The 26,051-nt window shown below is 47.1% G+C and overlaps 8 protein-coding genes across 10 annotated transcripts; 5 read left to right on the top strand and 3 right to left on the bottom strand.

The window, feature by feature from the left end:
• Positions 1–320: 320 nt before the first annotated feature.
• GL218_05595 (ISWI chromatin-remodeling complex ATPase ISW2) lies at positions 321–3,918 on the top strand (the record flags this gene model as incomplete). The annotated part of the gene is made up of 4 exons (XM_033582269.1): positions 321–413; positions 512–679; positions 753–3,716; positions 3,784–3,918. The coding sequence occupies 4 exons, from the start codon at positions 321–323 to the stop codon at positions 3,916–3,918; spliced, it is 3,360 nt and encodes a 1,119-aa protein (XP_033434583.1).
• Positions 3,919–4,853: 935 nt separating this feature from the next.
• On the bottom strand, positions 4,854–6,143 carry GL218_05594 (Eukaryotic translation initiation factor 3 subunit I; the record flags this gene model as incomplete). The annotated part of the gene is made up of 5 exons (XM_033582268.1): positions 4,854–4,991; positions 5,052–5,393; positions 5,464–5,944; positions 6,036–6,058; positions 6,117–6,143. The coding sequence occupies 5 exons, from the start codon at positions 6,141–6,143 to the stop codon at positions 4,854–4,856; spliced, it is 1,011 nt and encodes a 336-aa protein (XP_033434584.1).
• A 1,277-nt stretch (positions 6,144–7,420) lies between these two features.
• GL218_05593 (C-1-tetrahydrofolate synthase, cytoplasmic) lies at positions 7,421–10,527 on the top strand (the record flags this gene model as incomplete). Of its 2 annotated transcripts, XM_033582266.1 has the most annotated exons (8): positions 7,421–7,544; positions 7,634–7,654; positions 7,726–7,763; positions 7,836–8,183; positions 8,252–9,719; positions 9,757–10,048; positions 10,087–10,365; positions 10,419–10,527. In XM_033582266.1, the coding sequence occupies 8 exons, from the start codon at positions 7,421–7,423 to the stop codon at positions 10,525–10,527; spliced, it is 2,679 nt and encodes an 892-aa protein (XP_033434581.1). The 2 variants fall into 2 exon arrangements, with proteins under 2 accessions (XP_033434581.1, XP_033434580.1); XM_033582267.1 differs by lacking the exon at positions 7,634–7,654.
• Positions 10,528–11,928: 1,401 nt separating this feature from the next.
• On the bottom strand, positions 11,929–15,963 carry GL218_05592 (putative forkhead domain-containing protein; the record flags this gene model as incomplete). Its single annotated transcript, XM_033582265.1, has 1 exon — positions 11,929–15,963. The coding sequence occupies one exon, from the start codon at positions 15,961–15,963 to the stop codon at positions 11,929–11,931; it is 4,035 nt and encodes a 1,344-aa protein (XP_033434582.1).
• A 1,443-nt stretch (positions 15,964–17,406) lies between these two features.
• GL218_05591 (Molybdate transporter 1) lies at positions 17,407–18,519 on the bottom strand (the record flags this gene model as incomplete). 2 transcript variants are annotated; one of them, XM_033582263.1, is made up of 1 exon in its annotated part: positions 17,407–18,519. In XM_033582263.1, the coding sequence occupies one exon, from the start codon at positions 18,517–18,519 to the stop codon at positions 17,407–17,409; it is 1,113 nt and encodes a 370-aa protein (XP_033434577.1). The 2 variants fall into 2 exon arrangements, with proteins under 2 accessions (XP_033434577.1, XP_033434578.1); XM_033582264.1 differs by having other exon boundaries at positions 17,407–18,402.
• Positions 18,520–19,944: 1,425 nt separating this feature from the next.
• On the top strand, positions 19,945–20,262 carry GL218_05590 (putative cytochrome p450 protein; the record flags this gene model as incomplete). Its single annotated transcript, XM_033582262.1, has 2 exons — positions 19,945–20,068; positions 20,162–20,262. 2 exons carry the CDS (start codon positions 19,945–19,947, stop codon positions 20,260–20,262), a joined length of 225 nt encoding a protein of 74 aa, XP_033434579.1.
• Positions 20,263–20,708: 446 nt separating this feature from the next.
• Positions 20,709–22,016, top strand: GL218_05589 (Cytochrome P450 3A5; the record flags this gene model as incomplete). The annotated part of the gene is made up of 1 exon (XM_033582261.1): positions 20,709–22,016. One exon carries the CDS (start codon positions 20,709–20,711, stop codon positions 22,014–22,016), a length of 1,308 nt encoding a protein of 435 aa, XP_033434953.1.
• A 948-nt stretch (positions 22,017–22,964) lies between these two features.
• Positions 22,965–24,341, top strand: GL218_05588 (uncharacterized protein; the record flags this gene model as incomplete). Its single annotated transcript, XM_033582260.1, has 3 exons — positions 22,965–23,044; positions 23,319–23,543; positions 23,624–24,341. The coding sequence occupies 3 exons, from the start codon at positions 22,965–22,967 to the stop codon at positions 24,339–24,341; spliced, it is 1,023 nt and encodes a 340-aa protein (XP_033434952.1).
• Between the last annotated feature and the right edge of the window lie 1,710 nt (positions 24,342–26,051).

Below are 26,051 nucleotides of genomic sequence, written 5' to 3'. Positions count from 1 at the left end.
TTAGGTATCGTCGCCCCACTATTGACCCACTTTTAACAAGAAGATACTCTTGCCTGTGATCTAATTTCTATTTGACGGCTCTTTTCAAACCTTCACTACATTCACACAATCTTTTCAACTCCAATCCAGCCTCAAGTATATTTGGCCTTGTCTCTGGCTGCTTTATCGCCGAGGCTATACTTTGAAAGCCCACATATCAAAGGATTTAGCAGACTTGAGCTACGCTGCTTTATAACATTAGTTTCACTTTAACACCAGGCGTCATCTTAATTTGTCGCGTCGCAGTCGCGTAGAGCACTTATCGCGACACATCTCCCAATATGGCTCCGCCTCGCCCTCGGGCCAGTGCTGCCGATACAGACGCGTCAATGTCTGATGCGCAAGAGCCTGTGTCTAATCATGCTGGGGAAATGGTGAGTTTCAAGTCTATAAAATTCCAATAATATTCCAGCTACTCTATTAGGCTGCTACTTATCATCCGTCGTCAGCGCCGATACTAACTAGCCTATAGGATGTTGATGAAACACCAGATCAGACTGACACAGATACCAATCCCAACACCACTGCAAGTAGTGTTGCCGGTGATCAGATTGCCGACGGGCGTAAGAAGCGCTCAGAAGTCAATCAGCTTCGAAGAAGCATATTTGGCAAGAAACATGACTTGTTAGGCGAGTCTAAGGTATGAATCAATCTGAACGTATTAATTAAGATAGTAGTAATTCCTAATCACTTCGCTAATTACAACACAATAGGAGGATGACAGCATCCGAAGATTTCGTTACTTGTTAGGATTGACCGACCTCTTCCGACATTTCATCGAAACAAACCCTAACCCCAAAATCCGCGACATTATTCACGAGATCGATCGTCAGAACGAAGAAGCCGATAAAATAAAGAAGAAAGGTATTCGTCAGGGTGGTGCAGAGACCGGTCGAGCCCGTCGTACAGAAGCTGAGGAAGATGAAGAGCTACTGAAAGATGAAAGACAAGGTGGATCGGCAGAAACTGTGTTCCGTGAATCGCCAGCTTTCATTCAGGGCCTAATGAGAGACTATCAAATTGCTGGGTTGAATTGGCTCATTTCTCTGCATGAGAACGGAATCTCGGGTATTCTTGCGGACGAGATGGGTTTGGGCAAGACACTCCAAACCATTTCCTTCCTAGGATACCTTCGTCATATCATGGATACCAAAGGTCCTCACCTGGTCATAGTACCCAAGTCTACTCTCGATAACTGGAAGCGCGAGTTCGCCAAATGGACACCCGAAGTCAATGTCCTGGTCTTACAAGGTGCTAAAGAAGAGCGACATAACCTGATTAACGAACGCTTAATTGACGAGAAGTTTGATGTCTGTATCACGAGTTACGAGATGATTCTTCGTGAGAAAGCGCATTTGAAGAAATTCGCCTGGGAGTACATTATCATCGACGAAGCCCATCGCATCAAGAACGAAGAGTCGTCTCTTTCCCAAGTCATCCGTTTATTCAACTCTCGAAACCGACTTCTTATTACTGGAACGCCCCTTCAAAACAACCTTCACGAGCTTTGGGCGCTTCTAAACTTCTTGTTACCTGACGTCTTTGGTGACAGTGAAGCTTTTGACCAATGGTTCTCCGGACAAGATGCAGATTCGGAAGTGGTAGTTGAGCAACTTCACAAGGTCCTACGGCCCTTCCTCCTACGTCGAGTTAAGGCGGATGTCGAGAAAAGCTTGTTGCCGAAGAAGGAGATCAATCTCTATCTCGGCATGTCGGAAATGCAAGTGAAATGGTACCAGAAAATCTTAGAAAAGGATATCGATGCTGTCAATGGCGCCGGTGGCAAGCGGGAATCTAAGACTCGACTACTTAATATTGTCATGCAGCTAAGAAAGTGTTGCAATCATCCCTATCTTTTTGAGGGAGCTGAGCCTGGCCCGCCTTATACGACCGACGAGCATCTAGTATACAATTCGGGCAAGATGGCTCTACTCGACAGGCTCTTGCGAAGACTACAGAAACAGGGCAGTCGCGTTCTTATCTTCTCACAGATGAGTCGTCTTTTAGATATTCTTGAGGACTACTGTGTATTCCGTGATTACAAGTACTGCCGAATCGATGGAGGTACTGCTCACGAAGATCGTATTGCAGCAATCGATGACTACAACAAACCGGACTCAGAGAAGTTCATTTTCCTCCTCACGACTCGAGCTGGCGGTCTTGGAATCAATCTGACGAGTGCCGATATCGTTATTCTCTATGATAGCGATTGGAACCCCCAGGCTGATCTGCAAGCTATGGATCGTGCCCACAGAATTGGACAAACAAAGCAAGTAGTTGTTTACAGGTTTGTCACGGAGAACGCTATTGAAGAGAAAGTTCTCGAGCGAGCAGCGCAGAAGCTCCGCCTTGACCAATTGGTTATTCAGCAAGGACGTGCTCATCCTGGAGCCAAGGGTCCAGCAGCTAAAGATGAGCTCCTCGATATGATTCAGCATGGTGCAGAGAAAGTTTTCCAGCAAAAGGGAGCTACGGGAATAGCTGCTAAGGGTACAGAGCTTAACGACGAGGATATTGATGAGATCTTGACCAAGGGCGAGAACCGCACCAAAGAACTCAATGCCAAGTATGAGAAGCTTGGTATTGATGACCTACAGAAATTCTCTTCGGAGTCAGCCTATGAATGGAATGGCGAAGTGTTCGGGAAGAAGAAGGACATTGGCGTGAATTGGATCAACCCCGCAAAGCGGGAACGCAAGGAGCAATCCTATTCCGTCGATAAGTTCTACAGGCAGGCCATCTATGGTACTAGCAAGGCAGAAGCTAAGCCTAAAGCTCCCCGAGCGCCAAAGCAGGTCGCAGTCCATGATTACCAGTTCTACCCCCCACGACTCCGTGACCTCCAGGATCGAGAAACCGCGTTTTATCGTAAAGAAATTGGGTACAAGGTCCCCTTACCTGACGGCGACGAAGATAATCTATCGGAACGAGAAGCTGAACGTGCCTTGGATCAACAGGAGATTGATAACGCTACTGCCCTCACTGAGGAGGAACAGGAAGAGAAGCAGACACTATCGCTTCAAGGTTTCGGCGAATGGAACAAGCGTGACTTCCAACAGTTTATCAATGGCTCTGGCCGCTACGGACGCCATGACTATGAACGAATTGCGGAAGAAGTTGACAGCAAGACTGCCCCTGAAGTTAAGGCTTACGCCAAGGTCTTCTGGCAACGATATACCGAAATCGCGGATTATAACAAGTACTTGCAGGTGATCGAATCTGGAGAGGAGCGTATGCGCAAGACGGAGCATCAGCGCAAGATGCTTAGGAAGAAGATGCAATTATATCGAGTTCCACTCCAGCAGATGAAGATTAATTATTCCGTGTCTACGACGAACAAGAAGGTCTACACCGAGGAAGAGGACAGATTCCTTCTAGTGATGCTGGATCGATATGGTATCGATTCTGAGGGTATCTATGAGCGAATTCGAGATGAGATTAGAGAAAGTCCTCTGTTCCGATTCGATTGGTTCTTTCTTAGCAGGACGCCTATCGAGATCAGCCGCCGTTGTACTACACTGCTCACTACGATTGTGAAGGAGTTCGAGGATGCACACCCGATCAAGACAAATGGGGCCAACGGCAAGGGAAAGAGAGAGCCCGATGACGAGGAGAATGATGAGGACAGCATCCTTGGAATGGCCCCCGCCAAGAAGAAGTCAAAGACCGGTGTCAAGGTATGTTGTTAATCAATTATCAATTGTTAACCAACTTAATTTGAACCAGCTACTAACACAGAAGCAGAACAAAGCCCTCGACAACGTTAAAGGCGGCGGCAGTAAGACTACTTCTGCTACGCCATCCACTCGCGCGTCCAGTGTGGCTTCTACCAACTCAACACCCGCGGCCAAGTCCAAGGCCAAGGGAAAGAAGAAGTAAGCGGCTGTCGCTGATTAATAAAGGAGCGGACAAGATGTTTTTTGGTCCGCACTAAATTTCCCTTCGGTCTGAGTTGGCACTTCTTGCGTAGACCTTGTTCTCACAATGGCATCATCGGACTATGGAATTGGCAGGAGGAGTAAGTGTACAGGCGTTTTTATTGGTTGCTTTTGCCACAGGACGATAGAGTCCACAAAGTTGAGCTGTCTCGATAGATAGTCTAAATGCCGTCTAGTTCCCGATATAGGGTCTGGCAAAAATGAGAGTCTAGGGGGTATTTTTACCAAAGCTTAACAGCGGCGGTCAAGCATGGACAGAGATAGCATCATGTTGCACTTCCAATGTAAAGAACGAGCTACGACATAGCTATGAATGTGCTTTTCGAGAAGTTTGCCTTGTGCACCTACGTAGCTAGTCCTTATGTGATATTGCGAACCGCTTGCAGTGTTGTTACTGACAAGTTGCCCCATTCCTACACATAATTCAATTTTGTCATTTTAGGATGGTGACCACCTCGCTACGCTAGACTAATAATCAAAAGCAATATTGTGTCTTAATCAAGTATATTGATTAGAAGCCTCGAGCTACTTCCCTGCCTCCCTATACCTAATCCGGAGCTCTCATTTATTTTTCTCTTTCCTACCTAAGTGACGAACAAAAATTGTCGGATAAAACCCTCAAACGCCGAAGCCTTTCCCGGATGGATGGATGGGTGGATAGATGCAAGTTCTGGCTAGGAGAACGCGGAATAATAAAAACGAGGACACAACGCCGGATATCTTCCATCCCTCCCTTCCTCCCGCTTTCTACCGCTTTCTACCTCGTAGCGACGACCAACGCGTGTACGTATATACGCCACGATGGAATGGCGGGATGATTCGGGGAGGAAGAATAGGCGGGGGCTAGAAGAGTTATACGCTACGCGCGTGTTCTTATTATAGCCTGTTGTCACGCTCGCGCTCGACCTCGTACCGGAAGTCGAAGTATCCCTTATCGAAGTGGTGGATACGCACATAACCGTCTTCTCCGCCGCTGGCATAGCCCTTGCCTGTGGGGTCCGCTGCCACGGTGTTCTGTTGCGTTGTTAGACGTGGGTTATGAGTACTCTAGGCTGGGGAAAATTTTAAACGTACCAAAGGTCCGAAATGGCCCCTTACACGACCGATCTCATCCTCGAAAACTTTGTGGTAGAAGCGCGCTTCGAACTTTCCTTGGCGAGCTGCGGTCGTGGTGACGTCCATAGCGGCCTGCCCACCACCCAGGATAACGTAGTCCTTATTCGGAGTAATGCATGCGCTGTTAAGGGGGGTGTCCGTCACGTAGGTCTTCAGGGGTTCGAGGTCGCGCGCGGCTATCAGTCGGGCGGTCTTGTCCTTGGAGGCTGTGATGAAGTAGGTGCGGTCGGGCGACCATTGGAGGTCTGTTACTTGCATATTGAGCTCGTGGATGGGGACATTATCGAGTAGCTCTCCAGTCTGTCAAGATAGCATTTGTTAGATCTCATCATCCATCTCTTTACATATAATAGCTGGCTTCGCGGCTTACCTTAGCGTCGTACTGCGATACGGAACCATCCTCATGTCCTGCGATGATGTACTTGTTCAGGTAACTCCAGCCGGCAACGGTAGCTTTGCTCTCATCGCACACGATGGTCAAGACGCGCTCGTCGCTCTGCTCGGCATCAACTTCCAACACGACATCTAGAACCACAATAGTTCCGAGATGACCCATGCGCTTCTCAGTGACACCCAGCAGCTGGCGGCCATCATCGCTGAACTCAACGCGCTTGACAGCAGTGGGGAATTCCCAAGTCTTTAGGCAACGGCCGGTCTTAATTTCCCACAGGCGGATGGTGTTGTCGGCGCTACCGCTTGCGATGAAGGTCGATGTTGGGTCTACATCTACGGTCCAGATAGCACCCTGGTGACCCTTATATGTACCTAACCGCTCGCCATTATGCGAAAACCACACGCAGATCTGCTGGTCCTTTGATACGGAGAATAGTAGGTCGCCATCGGGATTATATCTGTAGAGGGGAAAAATGATTTAGTTAGTCTAACGAACTTGTCGCGGGGCAAGGTTCTTTTTATGCTGAGAGAAACATATGAGAAGCATACCTAATTTGGGTCAAGGCCCTTTCCTATAAAAAACTGTTAGATTATATTATCTATGATATCAGGAAAAGTGTTCTCTCTTACGTGGCCTGACAACAGAATAGGTCTCATATTGGCGGTGTTCTGGTCTATATCTCGTCACCAATCTTGAGGTTGGTTGTATGGAGTTTTTGAATGATTTGTGCGTGGGGCAAGATTTCGCGGATTTTCTGATAACCTATCAGCATCTGGACCCCACCAACGTTACTCATCATCACGTGAAAGGCTATACAAAGGCTTGAGGTTTATGGTAGCCAATCATAATTTATAACACAGTACTATCCTAGTAAGTACCTCGCCTAACCCTGACAAGTCTATCATGTACCTAAATTTAATCTCATCTATGCATATAGATGTACCTGTCTACCAAGCACCTTCCCATGTTGCAATAAGAATTAGATGAGCAGAATATCAGGTTCAGTGGATTGCTGCTTCCGTATGAGAAACAGGTTAGACTACGCGATCAGGACAACGTTTGAGTCATCTCAGATAAAGAAATATTTTTTAAGTTTTGGAGCTTGGAAGAGGGAAAATGAACTTCTCGCTAAACAAGAAAATTTCTGATGAGCCATAAAAATAACCTATCATACATATTTACGCAACATGAACATGAATTTATAGAAGATGGAAGCTTTATCCTACTACTTCTATTTTATTTCGAATATATCATATTATCTATTTTATAGATAATCTTCGTTTTATTTCTATTATGGTTTATTTACCTGACTGTATTTTTTTTTTTTTTCAAACTCGATGTTGCGGACATTAACAATATTCGATTCTATGACTGTTCCTTCAAATCCTTCTAGATTACTGACACTGGCATTGTAGTAATTGTATAATACAATACCTAGCAGCAAACCTTATCGTATAGCGTGCTAGCTTTGGAACTAGCAGCTATGACTCTAGCCATTGCAAGCATCAGTCGATGCCACCACAATTTTCATCCTCTTTCAAATCCATCCGTACAATTCATACTTCGGCCGGTCACACGCGTTACCACTAGATTCGTTGTAACCTGGCCGACTAATACTCCGCTTTGCGGGTCTCGAAAAGCCTGCAGCTTGTCAAATTGCTTGTCTAATAACAGTTGCGAGCTTCCGTTTGCGATCCCGGTCCAAGCGAATCGTTCATATTTCGCTCCCCGGATTTCAGCTTACTCTCAACAACGTGCCCGACTCACCACGTCTGCAAATACCCGTCGAGGGTTGTATCAGCTGTGTTGCACAAGAACAGGCTCATCTACCTATTATCCCTCAATAGAAACGGTGCAACGGCATTGGTCACTTGTCTCATTGTCGCATTTGTCGCGTGCCTCTAATAGACATTTTTCAACGAGCTACCCCACTATGACTGCTATTAGGTTAGATGGCACTGCCATCGCGAAGAAGATCCGCGAGAGACTGGCTGCTGAGATAGTCGAAAAGCAAAAGTCCAACCCTAAATATCAGCCATGTCTCAAGATCATCCAAGGTTTGTAATTATTATAACCCCATAATACTCCATACTCCGTACTTCTATAATTCGGATATAATAGGTACTAACTTTGTTACCTCGTATAGTCGGTGATCGATCTGATTCTTGTATGTCTTAATTCGGGTTCTCTGACTCAACCACCGTAAGCAACCTGTGCCGCAGCTAATTCTCTCACCAGCAACTTATGTTCGTATGAAGCTTAAGGCCGCTCGAGAGGTAGGAATTCGAATTTTTAGCATAATGTCCCACATCTAATACCCCTAACCTAACTATTGTGACTCATAAAAGGCCAATATTACCTGCGATCTCCTGCATTTCCCTGAGGATATTACCGAGGCCGAGCTCTTGGCGCAGCTACACGTCCTAAATAATGACTCTACCGTGTCCGGCGTCCTTGTTCAGCTGCCCCTGCCCAAGCATGTCGATGAGTACACCATTACTTCCGCCGTCGCAGATGAAAAAGATGTCGATGGTTTCGGTACCACAAACATTGGCGAGCTCGCCAAGAAAGGTGGCCACCCATTCTTTATCCCCTGCACTCCAAAGGGAGTCATGGTCCTCTTAGAGGAAGCTGGTGTAGACCTGAAAGGAAAGGATGCTGTGGTTCTTGGCCGAAGCGATATTGTCGGTAGCCCGGTCAGTTACTTGTTGAGAACGCCGACGCAACCGTCACTGTCTGCCATTCCAAAACTAAAGGCATCGAGGAGAAATTAAAGAAGGCAGATATCGTCGTTGCCGCTATTGGCCAGCCGGCCTTCGTAAAGGGAGAATGGCTCAAACAAGGTGCCGTGGTTATCGATGTAGGAACCAACTACATCCCTGACGCATCTAAGAAGTCAGGCCAACGGCTGGTAGGTGATGTAGAATTTGAGTCGGCTTCCCAGGTTGCTTCCTATATCACACCAGTTCCGGGTGGTGTAGGGCCTATGACGGTTGCTATGCTATTGCAAAATGTTGTTAATGCAACCACCATGTATTTCGATCGACAAAAGCAGAGGCGTATCGTCCCGCTTCCTCTCAACCTGCGTACTCCAGTCCCCTCTGATATCGAGGTTTCAAGGTCACAACCACCGAAACCCATCACGCGAGTCGCAGAAGAGATTGGTATTGCGCATCATGAGTTGGAACCCTATGGCGCATATAAGGCCAAGGTGGACCTCACCCTTTTAAAGCGTCTGGAACACCGTCAAAATGGTCGATACGTCGTAGTTACAGGTATCACTCCCACGCCGTTAGGTGAAGGGAAGTCCACCACGACTATGGGCTTGGCCCAAGCACTAGGTGCGCATTTAGGTCGAATTACCTTTGCCAATGTCCGACAGCCAAGTCAAGGTCCTACCTTTGGTATCAAGGGCGGTGCAGCTGGCGGTGGGTACAGTCAAGTCATACCCATGGATGAATTTAACTTGCACTTAACTGGTGATATCCACGCCATCACCGCAGCGAACAACCTTCTTGCCGCTGCTATCGAGACTCGTATATTCCACGAGAACACGCAGAAGGATGGCCCCCTTTATCGAAGATTGACACCGGCAAAGAACGGAAAGAGGACTTTTGCACCCGTCATGTTCCGCCGATTGAAGAAGCTAGGAATTGACAAGACTGACCCTGAGGAGCTCACCGAAGATGAGATCCACCGGTTCGCTAGACTAGACATCGACCCGGAGACTATCACCTGGAGACGTGTACTAGATGTAAATGATCGCCACTTGCGTGGTGTCACTGTTGGCACTGCGCCGACTGAAAAGGGGCAGAAACGAGATACCGGGTTTGATATTTCTGTTGCCAGCGAGTGTATGGCTATTCTAGCAATGAGCACGAGTCTTGGCGATATGCGAGAAAGACTAGGTCGAATGGTCGTCGCTACGTCGAGGTCAGGAGATCCGGTCACTTGTGATGACATAGGAGCCGGCGGTGCATTGACGGCCCTCATGAAGGACGCTATCAAGCCAAACTTGATGCAAACATTAGAGGGAACTCCCGTATTTGTGCATGCCGGTCCTTTTGCCAATATTAGTATTGGGAATAGCTCTATCCTTGCCGACAAGATGGCGCTCAAGTTAGCAGGTACAGAGCCCGATGAGGATCACAACGCCAAGGCAGGATTCGCTGTCACTGAAGCTGGTTTTGACTTCACTATGGGAGGCGAGCGATTTTTCAACATCAAGTGCCGTGGCCTCTGGCCTAGTACCTGACGTAGTTGTCATAGTTGCTACGGTTCGCGCCTTGAAGGTGCATGGTGGTGGCCCACCCATTGCTCCCGGTGCGCCGTTAGACCCTGTGTACAAGCAGGAGAATGTCGAGATCCTCCGAAATGGTTGCGTGAATCTCAAGAAGCATATCGAAAATGCCAAGGCCTATGGTTGCCCCGTTGTGGTTGCTATAAATAAGTTTGCTACTGACACCGATGCTGAGATTGCTGCCCTACGAGAGGAAGCTATTGCTGCTGGTGCCGAGGACGCCATCTTAGCAAACCATTGGGCCGAAGGAGGTAAGGGCGAGTAGATCTTGCCAAGGGAGTTATTGCCGCTTCTGAAAGGCCAAAGGACTTCAAGCTACTGTATGATGTGGATGAGGGTACTATCGAGCAACGCATGGAGAGTATCTGCCAGAAAATGTACGGCGCATCCGCTGTTGAATTTAGCGAGCTTGCCCAAAAGAAGATCGACACATACACGAAACAGGGCTTTGGAAACCTCCCAATCTGCATCGCTAAGACGCAATATTCACTCTCCCATGACCCGAATCTTAAGGGCGCACCGACTGGCTTCACCGTTCCAATTAGGGATGTGAGGATGGCCGCAGGTGCAGGATATCTGTAAGTACCTTATTGGCATGTCTCTGTATAAATCATGAACTAAGTGTGAATAGGTATGCGCTTGCTGCTGACATCCAGACAATTCCTGGTTTACCCACTGCCCCAGGATACCTCAATGTCGATGTTGATACCGAGACAGGCGAGATTGATGGACTCTTTTAGATGCTAGACAGCCATCAGTGTATTCTTATACACATTCGTTATAAACAAGAACTAGCGTATATGCGGTGCGAATAGATATCAACTAGCTAGACAGGGAACTCTATGCATTTAGGTAGCTTCAACGGATTCAACCACGTAGGAGCATCGGGACAGGGGGAATATACTAGATACGGCGGCTCGAGGGCCGGCGTTTATTATACATGATACCTTCAACAGTAGTGTATGCCGCAGGACTATCTACTACGGTCATACGCGCCCAAAATAGGTGTGTAGGATACTTATAAATAAATGCGATGAATTAGGTACCTCTCATCGAACTTGATTTGCATGTTGATTGTAGACACTACGAGCTAATATTAGCTCTGTTGCTCCGTTATAACTTGTCTTTAGGCATAACATATATATACACTAAGACTTTCCAAACATCCTCCCTCACATATCCTAGGTTCCTCGCTGACGAATATTAGGTATAGTATTCACCCTAAGTTAGACAGGTTAGGAGTAATAAAGATCATTGATTCGCTATCCTCGGCTGACTACCTTCCTAGTGATTAGCATTATTATGCCTCCTACTCTATTCGACTCACTTCGCATTCGCACTCCATCCAAATGCTTTCCCACTTCCTCATCCCACTTCTTGCATCCATATTTCTCTTCCTAATCCTACGTCGTCGCCGTAGTTCTGTGGATTATACATACATCAAGTATGGTATCGCCTATCTCTCTCTCTCTCTCTCTACCCTGCGCCCTTTTCTTCTCCTTCCTAGGAGGTATCTTTCCAATATCGAAAACTCGACTTTCCGACAGTTTTTTTTCTACATAAGTAGATAGAATAGATATAACAGGTAGCAATGATGTTGGTAACTTAGTAGTCCCCGCTAAAAACAAGGGAAGAAAAAATATGCTTGCTTGCTTGTAGATAGAAGCCTCCTCCATGCAGGGTATTGGCACGCTTGCCGACCTGTCTGTTCCATTTTGCAACATCGAATTCTCGCCAGTATTAAATAAATAGGTAAGTATGAACGCCTTATCCCGTATTGGTGCCCATCCATCTATACTGCGCTTCCTAGAAGAAGAAGAAAGAGAATATGACAATGATATTGATAGTCGAGTTCGTATCTCATGAATCATTCGAGACTTCATCTGCCTAGTATAGACTGGTTTTTATCTTCTCTGCCTGCTGTCCATGCCGCTGCGAGTTTTGGGTCCGAGTATGCCAAAAATCGAGCAAAGGGGTCGAGTAGTTTCAGAAGAAGTGGTGTGTAAGGGTAGAGAAATGGGGAAGCTAAAGCCAAAGAGATCTAGCTTTCCAACAGGTATCCATTTCCATCGTACAACCATCGCTCTAAGTCAATAGTAAGGGACCGTATAACGGTCACACCTAGTTGTCTACTTTGTATATCAGGTTGACACCGACGAGATGGCTGGCTTCTTAGCATCGGGTTGCTCTGAGCCCGTGCTCCCAGGCCCTTCGTCCAAGTTCCTCTTTTGACCAGCGATTTGGTCGACTACACCTGCACTGGGTGGTGCAGGACTACATATATCGGGTACTGGCGCAGGAGTGGATACAGGAGCGACGACTTTACTATGTTGCTCGTGTTGCCCGATACCTCCGTTGCTATTAATAGGCCCGTCCTCTCGCAATCTCTTCTGTCCGATTTGATCAACGACACCTGCGCTAGGTGGTGCTGGAGTAGACATGTTAGGTGTGGGGGCTTTAACCGGCTCCGGTCTGTCGGCAGTTCCTTGACTATGGCTGAACGCATCGTCGTGTGGTCGCTTTTGCCCCACGATTTGATCAACAACGCCTGCGCTTGGTAGCGCTGGACTAGAAACATTGTGCATTGGCGCTGCCGGTGCGCTTGGACTTGGCAAACTCGGTGTGCCTATTGACTCCTTGCGGATAATAGAAGGTCGACTTATTGAGTTTACCCCTGGGCGCGAGATACCCATTGGGGTTGGACGCTGGATTGAAACACCAGGGCGGGTAACTGATGGGGTTGGCCTTGTACTGTTTGCCGGGATAGTTTGTGAAGGTATATTTGGTGCTATTCCTTGACTACCTGTTTGAATGGTCCCCGTTGTGGGAGTAGGGGGCTGAGTTGGAGCCGGTGATGCGGATGGAGCTTGTCGCGGAACTTGTTGCGGAGCTTGAATTACCCCTGAAGGCGGGGGTTGTACCTGGAGGCTATGCGCCCTGCGCGCATCTGCAATTATCTGCGTGACAGACTTAACCATTAATCTGTCTGCCTCCTCCCAGCCTTGAATCGGTCCAGTATTTGGCAAACCTTGGGCTCGGTTAATAGCCAAGTCCACGATAGCCTCTGCTTGGTCTGTCTTCTTCCTAAGAGCGACAACCATAGTGCCCCTAAAGTTCCTGATTCTGCGCTGTATTTCGGCTTCGAGCGTGGCCGCGGGTGCTGGACTTGGCGTTGGCGCGCTCGGGGTCGGCGTTGACTTCGTAGCATTCGCTAAGGCTGAGGCGGGAGCGGGAGAAGCAGAAGTTGTCTGCTGTTGTCGCTTCGCTTGCATTTCGGTAATCATATTTTGTACCGCGTTAAAAAGTGTTTTTTCAACTGATTCAAACCCAGGAGGCACACTGGTCTGGACTGATAACCCCCGCGCACGACATATAGCCGAGTCAATAATTTGTGCAGCATGGGGTGTCTGCTTCGAAATAACGTTTAACATATTTCCCCTAAACTGAGCAATGGCTCTCTCGATTTCTGGTGATAGCGGTGATCGGACTGTGTTCTCAGGAATACTCGACACCTGTTGCGGTTGCTGGTGCTGTGAGGGAGGTTGCGCTAGGGGTTGTTGCACTGGAGCTGCAGGTAGTGCCTGAGGGGTTTGTACTGCAGGAGCTTCTGATTTGACGGGAATATTAGTTTGGGGGGCCGGTTTCGCGTAAGGCGAGCTGTAAGTACTTTGCTGGGCGTTATGAGATTGCCTAGCCAGATATCCGGGGGGCAATTGTGCAGGTGCAGGGGATTGCGTCGAGTAAACTGGCTGGACGACTGGTTGGGAAGATTGTGCTGAAAGGGGCTGAGGAGGTGGGTTTGTAGGAGGGTGGTATCCCGTTGGTATCTGCTTTGTGTCATTGGTATAGTGTGATACATTATGGCCGTAATTGTAGTTGCCCGCGGGTAAGTAAGAACCGTTTTGGTAATACTGTGCTGATAGCTGCGAGTGAAGGTGAGCTGATCCAAGCTGTCGGTCTGGTGAGCTTGCTTTGCGCTTCTTTCCAGCATCAAGCTCAACGCCGGGGACACGAGACCAAAGTCCGGTTTCCTCGGCCTTCTTGAAGGCTTCATTCCCAATTAGATTATGCCGAACACTACTTTCCCATCCTTTTGTCTCAGCAGAGAAGTAGAACCATGGATATTTTGACATGATTCTCTTGTAGATCTGTTTCAAAGTTAGACCATCTGGAGGTCCATTTGTTAAGGCCTCATCAATCAGAACACCATAATTCTTTGTAGGTTTCTGTAGCTGCTCTTCGGTGAAGTCCTCCTTTCGGAGCTCCAAAGGCGGCGACTTCGGTCGGACCTTCTTCTCTTTCTTTTCCCTTGCCCGTCTCTCAGCATCGGAACCTTCTTCGCCTTCTTCCTTTGGCCTTCGTTTGTTATACTTTCTCTTCTCCGGCTTATCCCCATCCTCGGTAGCAGGATTCTTCCTAGGTCGCCCTACCGGCCGTTTAATCTTCTCGTTTTGTTCTTGCTGGTCTTGGGGAATAGTCTTCTTAGAGGTTTCTTGCATCTGCTTCTTAAGCAGTCGCCGTTCCCTCTTTGACATTATCCCATCTTTAGGCGGTCGCCCTGGACCACGCCGCTTCGGCATATCAGAATTCATAAATTGAGACTGATGCATGTCCTGAAGTTCAGTAGAGTTGATCATGCCAATATTCGACTCGTCTACTTCGTCAGATTGTAGCTCCGTAACTCCTTGATCGTCACCTTCTTCGTCTTCGCCGTCATTTTCGCCTTCGCCCTCCCCATCGCCATCGCCGTCGCCGTCGCCGTCACCCTCGGCATCTCTTTCCACATCACCTTCGTCAGACCCAACGACAGGGGTTGGTACATTCTCAATCTCTGATAGCTCTTCGCTTGTGTCCCGGAAGTTCTCATGGTCGGAATGTTCAAAGTCAAAGCTCATCTCTTTTCCTCCAATAGACATACGTTTACTCGAAGTTTCTTCCTCATGATACTCCTCGCCACCTGTCTTACCCAGTTGAACACCGTTGAGGACAAATGTGAACTCCACGTCTTTGATTTGAAGTCGATCTCCGCTCCTGAGAGTAACTGGATCGTCAAGACCGTAATGTGTGTCATCGCAGAAAAAGCCATTCTTGTGTAGGGCAACAGCCTCAAATACGCCTCTTTTCTCATTAAATTCGATCTTAAGATGTTGTCTCGATATACCGCGAGTTTTACTTGCGATATCCGGCCCGGGAGAATGAATACCCACGAATGGAATATGAGAGGGCGACGGTTGTAAGGTGCCTAAATCTACAGCGGCGGCTCCGGGGGTGTGGGAAACATATTGCCTGTTGGACTTGACATGGTCACTTTGAGCGTCTTCGTCACCGTTATGAGACCTATTCGCAGAACTTGGGCGACGCTTCTTCACAGGTCGTACATTATCTTCACCATCCGACTCAGGGCCTAGCATGCCACCTTCTTCGCTCACATAGGATTTACTAAACTTCCCGCGGTCGACATTGAGGGGCGTCGGGGGAGGCAATCCATTTCTCGCATTCTCTTCCACTTTGCGTCTGTAGCTCAATTCCCTCTTCTCATCCCTCCTGGCTTGATCCATAGCCCGTTGATCGCGACCAATAATGACAGCGTAAGTAGTCATCTGAAAAACACTATCGGCAAATTCTATCCTGGCAAAAGATTCTAACTTTTGGCTGGCGCTAGTCGATGTGCGGTCGCCGCTTGTCGTCACAGCATCGCTTTCCTGAGGAGTAAACGAGGCCTGCAAGGAGACCTCAGAGGGGGCTACAATGGAGGGCCCCTGATTCTGGAAGAGAGCGGAACTAGCCTGGGCGATATTCATAATGTAGGCATTGGGTTGTACAGTACCCTGAGTGTGTCGCAAGCTGGAAGACATATTTCGAGACGAGAAGTCTATGCCTGCAGGTTCGGGGTCAGTAGTCGCGACAGCTTCTACCTGGTTGCGCGATCGTTGTGTATTTTCTAGTATTTGAGTTCGATCGAGTTTCATAGAAAAGGTATCTGTAGCTTTGCCCAAGTTGGCAGAAGCTAGATGGACGGCCGAGGTGAGTTCAGAGGCTCCATTCGTAGCTGATAGAGGCCCGGTAGAGAGGTCGGGAACATCATCATTATCGCCAATGTTCACTTGAGTCGCCGCCGGTGTAAAAGGGGGAGACGGTAGGGGGCGAGGGCATTGAATGCATCTCTTGAATATCATCGCGGTAGGTATCTTGTTGAGCCGAAAAAGGTATCGGCGCATTCGCATCGGCAGTGGCAGTGGCAGTGGCAGTGGCAATAGATGCGGGATCTGGATCGGATGCGGGCGGCACGCTTGGCGGCGGAGAGGCATGATGTACTACTGGTTGGCGACCAGGATAGGTCGCGGCAGCTATGGACGAAGTCATCGCTGTTGAATTGAATACAGCTCCTTCGTCTACGGCGTGCCGGTTTGGGGTTTGTTAAGGAAAATAGTATGGAGAGTTGAAGGTGGGTGTACTGCCAGTAGAAAGGAACGGGATTGTTGTGACCGCCTTCCCGCAACGTAAAAAAAATACAGCAAATGCTAATGGCTTCCAATGGCTCTAATGGCTCTAATGGCTCTAATGGTCTGACAGTGCCAAATTTCTGATTTGATTTCCCCGCCAAGGCACTTTTTACAGCCACTAAAAGCCACTAATCTATAAAGGTACTGGTGCTTTTTCTGTGCATGTTCGGGTAGAGCTTGTTGGCTAACTGTGATTGGTTGTAATTGGTTGGTAGGGGGTGAACTAATCGGCGCTTTAAAGCTGCTAACTTGGTTAGGCTGTTTAGCTTCTGCAGCAGTGAAGCAATGGAGCTTCTCCTCGAACTCTATGGTCAACTGCGCTTTATTTTTTACAGCTGTTTCCAGTCTCACACCTATACGTGTGTAACAGATAGATTATGATAAGAAAGTTTCCCATCAATCATCGCGGACATCTTTCCGAAAGATTGCCAAATATATCCATACTTATACCATCCTTGGTCAATTGACACGAGACTAATGCAGATGCCCAATATGTGCTGCTTGAATGTACATATCGGGCTTCAAGGCACATCGAGTCAGTTTATATGCATAGACAGATGAGATCAAACTTGGGCAGTCGTAAGACTAAGTTCATATTCACATTACATGCTCCTAGTAATTTGAGTAAGTAGATTCGAAATATAGACATTGCTAGTAAATTTGTATGAACCTTGTAGTATCTTACAAAGGTATAACATTAGTATTTACCATAGTATTGAATACACGTATAATACTCATTCAGCTTTCCTTTATGAATCACATACTATGGGGATATTTATCACAAAGGTTGAGCATAGGTAAATCATACTTAGAGTAGTACAACGAAAAGGAACCTCTACGCTATAAGTCGTATAGCGGTCTTAAGTTATATATTTGTTAAACAAGCTTTCATATTCTTAATAATAAAATCATACATATTCCTCAAGCGTGTAAGAGTGGTCTTCTTTCACTTGACCGGTGATTGCTCTCTTCTCTATCCAATTCGCAAACTTGTAGGCCCAGTGGCAGAGCATCCCAGCTACAAAACCAACAGCGTCGTTCTTGAAAGCCAAGATGCCTGCCGTAGTCATGAGCATAACAGTCCACCTCTCTGACCTTTCCTGATCCGAGATGTCTTTATGCCTCTTCTGTTGACCCTGATCTACTGATGACTCCCATAGATCCGAGGCGCCGTGGTTTAGGCTCTGGCCCACCTTTGCCAGTTCTAGACCGGCAGCGATGACCATGATACCCAGAAGGCTCTTCGGAAACCCCTTTAGAAGATCCCAGTAACGTCTCGCCGAAGACAATACCGAGTATCATCTTAAATAGACCCAGCAAGATGATGCTTGCACCGCTCCGCGCACCAAATCTGTACTGTGCCGCAAGCCCCCCGGCCCCATGACAGACAGGCATAGCACCAAACCAACATCCCAAAAGGTTCATAACGGCAACGCTAATGCCGAGAGCAGTGACGCTGGGCGCCGGCAGATCAGGTAGCAGATCCGTTGCGAGGGCACTCGCGGCAATGATCGAATTTAACGTCGTCAGTGGCAGCTGCGCGATGCCCATGCCGATAGCATCAGCACTCCACCGCGGAAGTGTAAACCAGGGGCGCCAGACATGGAAATGCGGTAGGTGGTAGGAGCTCGTAGCAACAAATATTATAGCGAGGACTAGGCCGGTAACGAATATAATTAGGGCGTACGGAAACCGAGATGCTCTCTGGGTCAATATGAGCAGCAAGAAGGCGGCTAAGGACCAGACGAGGTTGTCGAGAGCGAAAGCCCAATTATGGATAAAGGGCTGGAGCAAAGAAGTACCCGCGGAGATGACGAGGGAGAGACCAGCGCCGAATTGAATTCCTTTAACTACAGGAATGGGTATTATACGCGTGACCCAGTGCAATAAACCTGTGATGCTCAGGAGCAACACGATAATAGCTACCACGCTTCCCGCTGCTACGGTTTCGCGTTCCGAGGCGCGAGAGGCTATGGCTGCCGCTGCGATAGCCTTCATAGGCTGTACCGGTAAGGGAATACCGAATACGACACCGGTTACGAGGTTGAAGAAGCCGGAAAATACAAGCGTCGTCGATAGCGAGATTGAGCCGTTGACCGCGAGGGTGATCATAAGAGGCAGAAGGGTACCAAGATCGCCGAGCGCGCCCGAGATCTCAGCAAGCGACGAGTTACGTACAGTTGCGACATTGTTGCGATGGAATCGCTTAATGTTTGAAATGAAAGTCATGATCCTTGTAGGCTTTGGCCATATGTATATATTGGCGACTTCAAGATCATGTTATGGAAGCTATACACTTTACATAATCTGACTTTACAATCATCAGGATGTGAGATCGGAAAGGTTTCAGCGCCAACTACGTCAGCGCGGAGATACCTTGCAATTCCGCAGCCTCTTCGGAGCTACCCGAGACACGAGCCCCATGATTTTTTTTTTTGCTTCTCGCAGTTACACATCATATCGCTATTTTCGACATGTACTACTTTAAGTAATTAATTGCATACATTTGTGTAAGACAAACTCAGGAGGTATAAATAACATTAGAGTTGATGAGCAGGTAACTTTAAACGTTACTACCTAGTTATGTATACATGGGAGTACCTAAACATCGATAAATTATACACTTGTGCAAGCCTTAAACGGTATTAACGGATCTATCCACTAGAGGTAACACTACCGTACGTAACAAAATAATTGTTAAATAAAGGACTTTGGAATATTTTTCTTTCAACCTCGGTAACATAGCTACCTAATTATGCACGTAACGATCCAGTCTTGATGCGGAGTTAGCTCTGTAAGAGGCGAACAGGTAAAAGTTCTAGAATGGGTGTAACAACGGAAGCTGAGTAGGTATTTCACGGGTCACATTCCAAATCCAGCAAACAGCTGTTGACTCGAGACTTATAACGTCCACACCTAGTTACATCGCTACCAAGGATTTAGCCCACCATATGTTTTCCTAAAGACGAATGGGGTTCGCTTGATTAATTTAGTTCGTATAGATATACTCATACTACTTTTACACTTAACTAATGGAATTTTTCTCTCTCATAGTTTAGGTAGGTACCTAACTTACCCAAGTATAATAGTTAATTGTATAAGTCGTTCACGCAGAATGTTGTCATAGTACTTGAAACATAAACCTTGAAACAAGGGAAATTGCGGGGTTCCAACGACATGAAGGCTATTAATAATGAGACCAAAAAGATAGCCGTTTTCCGAGCCTCTAAGAATGGAAGTCAACCGGGGAACTCGCCATCGGACGGAAACGCAGTTGGAAGGATCTTGGAATAGCGCTCGGGATGTCAGGGTCCCGAAACGTTAGGGCCGAACAATCAATCGCGTATATCCATCACTCGCCCCCTAAATCTAGATACTTATTCCAGTTATAATATTCAAGTAGACTGCGCGAAATATTTTTCTTGTCTTATTTTGTTAAATTGTTTCTTTTATTCATTTAACATTTTTAACAGCTTGTTTTTTTTGTCAACCCCTGTTTGACAAAGTCCTCTTTAATCTTAAGTATAACTAGGTATTCTTCTATTTAGGTATAGGTCGAATACTTTATTATAGTGTATATACATATACTTGCATAGTCTTGCCCCGGCGGGCAGAACGCTCGAAAGTATTGGCGGGGGTCAATAAGTCGTTATCATGGTTTCAACAATATTATTGCTGCTAGGTGCAGCGGTTATATACTTCATATTCAATACCGTATCGGGGCTTAGAGCCAACATTGCTGCTGCCAAACGATCCGGCTTCCCTTACTTCGTTGTTCGTAAGTTGATTCAATTTCAACTCTTTCAACCCTTAGTTACTCTTTTACATACTCCTAAATATTTTTAAACCGCAAAGCTAACCTTTATCATAGCTATTAGCCCATGGAACCGATTAGGTCAAATATTTCATAAATTTTGGTCCCGTTTGTTCAGACTTCTTCCACGCAAATATTGGGAAGACATTGAACCGTGAGCAATCTAACCAACTCCTAGTGTTATTACTCAGTAATCTAATGCATGTAATATTAGTGTTTTGAATCCTAACTGGCAGTATGTGGAAAACCATAAACTATTTGCTAAACTCGGAGATACCTTTTTGGTTGTTTCCCCAGGGAGAATCATATGCTTTACGGAAAATGCAGAGGCTATTCACCAGATAACATCAAAGCGAGAGGCGTTCCCAAAGCCGACAAAGTCCTATGCTATTCTTGCTCAATATGGCCAGAATGTAGTGACGCTTGAGGGCGCTGCTTGGCGCATGCACCGCAAGATTACCTCGGCTTCCTTCAACGAGAGGAATGCCGCGTTGGTCTTCAGGGAGTGTATTAGCCAGACCCAGGGGTTATTAACATCTGGCTCGGCTCCGATGGTTTAGGAAACAAGACATTTAAGACTCTTGAGCACGATACGGCATCTCTCATGTTAAATATCATCGCAAACATCGGATTCGGCCTCAAGATCCTCTGGCCCGGCCAAGAGTTCCCACCTGATGCCGATCCAAGATTAACCAAGTACGGAACTCACGAACCTCCTCCAGGACATACGTTGAGTTTCGTAGAAGCATTGGCTCGCACCCTGAAATATCTCATCCTCCTTCTGATCGCGCCGAAATGGATACTCAGAATTATCCCTAACAAGCACGCAAAACAGGCTCTGGAAGGAGAAGCGAACTTTTTAGGCTACATGAACGAGTTCCTGCAGGAAAAGATTGAAGACGTGCAGAAAGGAAATAACGCGGAACAGGGTCTTGATATAATGGGCTCGTTAGTCCGCACAAGCTACGGAGATGTGCCAGCCAATGGATCAACTAAAAAAGGAGCCCAAGTTGCACGATTATCGGACTCGGAAATCATAGGCAACGCATTTGTGAATATAGTAGCAGGACATGAGACTACAGCTAACGTTCTCCATTTCACACTCGCCTACCTAGCATCCAGTCCGGCTTCTCAAAGGAGATTGCAACGGGATATCGATAATCTTCTAGGAAATACGGACGCAGAAACATGGGATTATGAGGCGTGTCTGAATCCTCTCCTCGGTTCGATGGTTGGTGCTGTTATTAACGAAACACTCCGTTTACTACCGCCTGTAGTGGATATACCGAAGATGGTAACCCCGGCGCAAGACCAATCCGTTACGATACAAGGAGTGGGACACGTACTTCCTCGGGACTCGTCTATTGGCGTGGTGATCGCAGCCGCACAACGCAATCCGAGATACTGGCCGACTAAGCCAAGTAAGATCACCAGTGCTGAGACGGACATTGATGAGTTCGTTCCTGAGCGATGGTTCCAAACGGATTCAACGAAGGGTAGTAGCACCACAATCGAGAGCGGGGACACGGAAGACTTTGGTGGTTATACTGGATCCGATACCAGCGCACAGCTGTACCGTCCGCCACGGGGTTCGTTCATCCCTTTCTCAGATGGCGCACGAGCGTGCTTGGGCCGCCGCGTAGCAATCGTGGAGCTAGTCGCGGCATTAGCCGTCATCTTCCAGAAGTATAGCATTGAACTCGCAGTAGACGAGTGGGCGAGCGATGAAAAGGTCGCCAATATGAGCCAAGACGAGAAGACGAACTTATACAAGCTAGCGCAAGGGAAATCGAGGGATACAGTGAAAGAAGCTAGAAGCTATATTACATTAAAGTTACACGGAGATAAGTATATCCCTATAAGATTGGTTAAGAGAGGCAACGAGAGGTTTGTCAATTGTATCGATTTATGAATCGTGTAAGAGGGAAGAGCTCTATATTCGACATTGGTTGGATGCCTACCTATTGTATATGAGAACATCTCGTCTCTAGAAAGCATAAGTCATACATCAGGGACATTACATAGCAGAGACCCTGTAGCATATAGATTAGGATACACGAACAAACATAAAATAAAAAGAATTATCTTCAAGAATTCGAGGATCCTTATTGACACGTCCGACGCCCCAATTTTTGAAAAATTCAAACTTCTTTAAGACGTGGCAGCGCGTTTTTCATTGATGAGAGCTCCGTCTCCACAGTGAGTAAACAAGTAAAATGGGACGATGACACCTCGATATAGCAAATCACAACGTTGGATTTCCCAATCGGTGCACCGTGCATTGATATCCCGTTTTCCTATTATTGACGTATTAGCTAACCTACCTGCTAGGTACCTAAGGTACATGTACCTACCGGGTTAGGTACTAAAAATACTAGTGAGAAATACCGTATTCTGGGGGGTCAAGAACGAACCACAGCGGATCCTAGTAGCCCGCTGCCCCCAAAGCAAGGTCAGGCAGGAAAGCGGCAGCTTGATTAGCAGGTAGACCTTGGGCGCTCCCGCACCTGCACCTGCACGTCAATAGACAAGACAGAATAAGAAAACATAAACAACTCAAGCGCACCACCGCGGGAAATCCTCCCTATCTTTTTTCCCACCCATCACACTACCGCTACCGCTACCGCTACGTACACACGCACGCGCCCCTGCGCAACACGGCGCAATCTCATATCTCTCATATCTCATTATCATCACACACCATCAATACAAGCCTCGTCTCAGCAACTTAAAACCCCCCCTTAGCTACGTCACGGACCACCAGCTACTAATTTCTTCAAAAATTATTGCATCTTAATCGCCTACCCTGCGCGACACCGCTTATACCAATTCAAGCAAACCTATAAGCTCGTACCCAACAATGTCCGGCGCAAACAGTTGGCTGCAGAGGCAGCGAAAGACTGATTTGGCTGAGCTTGCCCAGTACACAGGTCTCAGGAAGTATGTATTATTTTATTAGAATACCAATCCCTTAATAATGTCCACAATTCGAAGCTTGTTGTATTTGTGTTATCATGAAGTTTGTTCGCAACTCGGCGTTAGTACGTCCTAAGACAGCACTTATATAGGTAGATTATTACATCACCATCTCCGTCCCGTCTGGAATGCGGAATGCGGAATGCGGAATGATGAGATTACATTCTTCGGCCCCACGTGCCGATCCGAGACAAGAATAACATGGCTAACACGTTTTCCCTTTGTTTGCGAAAAATAGTTACGAATCGTTCAAGAAATCTGAGCTCGAACTTGCCCTTGACGAGTATTTGGCCGAGAACTCGTCTACCTTTTCGTCCGACCCCAAACTCGCCAACTACTTCTCCAGCCGCGCCCGAACTACTGGGTCACCAGTCAAAAGGGATGCTCCCGAGGGCGCTGTAGAGAGGCTAAAGGCTACTAAACGACGAGTAACCAAGGCTGCCGAAGAGATTCTTGCTCCAGAGTAAGTTACGTCGTGGTTCGCAATAACCGTGTGCCGTCCGTCTCAGACATCTCGATCGGTCTACTAACATTAACTTATAGATCTGATGATGATGATGAGCCTACAAGCACTGCCACCGCTCTTGCGCGTACTCCTGGCCGTGCTCTGTCTCTTGCAAGCCGTATCCCGCTTCCTGCCACTCCCGCGGATGTTGCCGAAGCCGTCGACCGCTCTACCGTTGCTGTTAGGACGCACGTCGTGTCTCTATACAGGGAGTCAGGAATTACAGAAGCCACCCAAGCAACGCGTGAAAGCTTATCGACCGTAGCCTCGGTGCTCTTCGCTATATCCGCGTTTGAGCTCTATTTCTTGCGTCCCGAAATACTAGCTGACCGATATGCGTTTACCGTCCCCGCCATCACCTTTCTCGGCACAAGGGACTTCCCAGTCTTCGTTCCCGACATGTTCCTGCTCTTGACCTCGTCCTTCTGGTCTCCTGCACTTCTCTGGGGTTTCACGAGCGCTGTCCTGCCTAGCATTGCCGGCTACTTTTTCAATTTAACTGTCAACTCCAACCACGGTCGCCCGGGTCGCCGCTCGCACGCGTCGGACTCGGTTGTAGACCCATTGACCTTTAGCATCGCCAAGGCTCTGATTTCTTATGTGGTCTACGGCCAGGGGATTACATTTGGTGGCTGGATAGACGAGACGTCTATTGCTCGCATCAACACGGCCATATATGGCGGCTATAGGGGTATCCTGACCGGCACTGCCATCACTGGCGTCTTGAGCATCTACGACGCGGTCCTCAAGAAGTAAGGGAGAGCGTATTCGAATTCAACTGCTGGCGGCTGTGACAGCTGAAGATTTCCAATCATAGCCTCACTTTCTATATATCACTCCCAGTCTTACTGTTAAAACGTCGCTTTCATCCGGTTGATCACTTTAATTTTCTGTTTAGGAGTCCCGGAGGCTGGTGGCTGGTGGCGTTCTACGGCGTTGACGGGTTCTATAGCGTTCGGCTCCCTTATTTACGCCCCGATACCAGCCGATTTCCGGCCCCATCACATACCTTAACTACCCCCTTATATACCTACCCCTACCCCTATCCATCCCATCTCAAGATCCCGCTCTTCCCGAGGTCGGAGTGCTTCCGACTGGCCCCCAGATCGGGCTAGGTCGGGACCAACCTATCTGGCAATTCTGGGCAACTAACTACCCCGGATGTCCCGGTTAGGCGTCTTTATTTTGATATAGACTCCTGGATTTCATCATCTCATCATCTCGCAATAGGGGTGTTTGCTTGCTTGTTTATATGAAGTATTTGACGTTGGCTACTCGTCTTTTTTTCTCTCCCTGCGGCGCGTGCGCTGCTTTGGAAACCCTTTTCAAGGGTCTCGCATCGAGGGATTGAGTTGAGTAGCTATTTCCCACGTTTCTTGTTTATATATTCCGTTCTGGTTATTCTCGAGGGGGAGGAAGGATTTCGGATGGTCGGATTGATATATTGATATTCTCTTCCATGCGTGTATGCCGGAGACCGGTCTCTTCTCTTTGTCTCGCTGTGTCCTCCGTGAACTACCGAAGAGACGGCGGGGCGGGAATTCGAGAAGCTGTAGGCGGACGTTGGGTATCCGTCATGTCATGTCATGAGTCGATGAGGCGTCGGAACGAGGAATGGAGGGTAGGGATAGGTCGATATGTTACGATAGAAATATATTGCAACTGCTTTTTTTCCATTGTTCAAACTATGTATAAGTTTCCAAGTCTTTGTTAAGATGTTACGTAATTGTGCTTAACTAAGCATTATTACTTGATAATTCGTAAAAAATGCTCTCCAGTGCTGTCTTATCTAGAGTAACTCGAGATGAGGAAAACAAGATGGACATCTAAAGATGATGATAATAGTAAGTTGCTATGTTAGGTACTTGGTCTAACACCCATCATATGGTTTTAACGACTCGAGACAGTATAGTACGCTCTATTACTAGAAGCCAGACTACTTCTGTTTACCATATACTAGTTTCCATTAACATCCTCTCTAGTTTAGTAGCTAGGTATCAACCCATTCGCTCAACCTTCATGTCTAAAAACACTCCATATACATGAGTATATATTGAAGTGTCTGTCATACAATCTTCCAAGCTAGTCCTTAGCACTAATACTGTGACGAGAAGTAGTATCTACGGAGGGGAAGCGACTCTATACTTGGATATATAAGCACAATGTTGGTTTCGATAGAAACATGCATATATCGTAATGTAGACCACTTCATCGTTTATTCTTATTGAATTTCCTTTATTATTCTTGGGCAAATCAGGAATGTAGCAGCATATTATGGACTGGCTTCCTACTTGATAATCTCATATCTTAATTTCATTTGAATAACTGCGTCATCGGCACTATCCCTCAGGCAATCTGATACATGCAATCACGAGAAGCTAGTTACATAGCAAAAGCTCTTTTCTGATATTACATTATATACATACATTGAGCAACTTCACATCTCCGCCATGTTAGACACTTAAC

This window comes from Daldinia childiae, assembly GCF_008694065.1.
Source record: "Daldinia childiae strain JS-1345 chromosome Unknown Scaffold5, whole genome shotgun sequence".
Taxonomy (NCBI): Eukaryota; Fungi; Ascomycota; class Sordariomycetes; order Xylariales; family Hypoxylaceae; genus Daldinia; species Daldinia childiae.
Note: the sequence above shows the minus strand (reverse complement) of the source record. Positions and strands in the feature narration are given on the sequence as shown.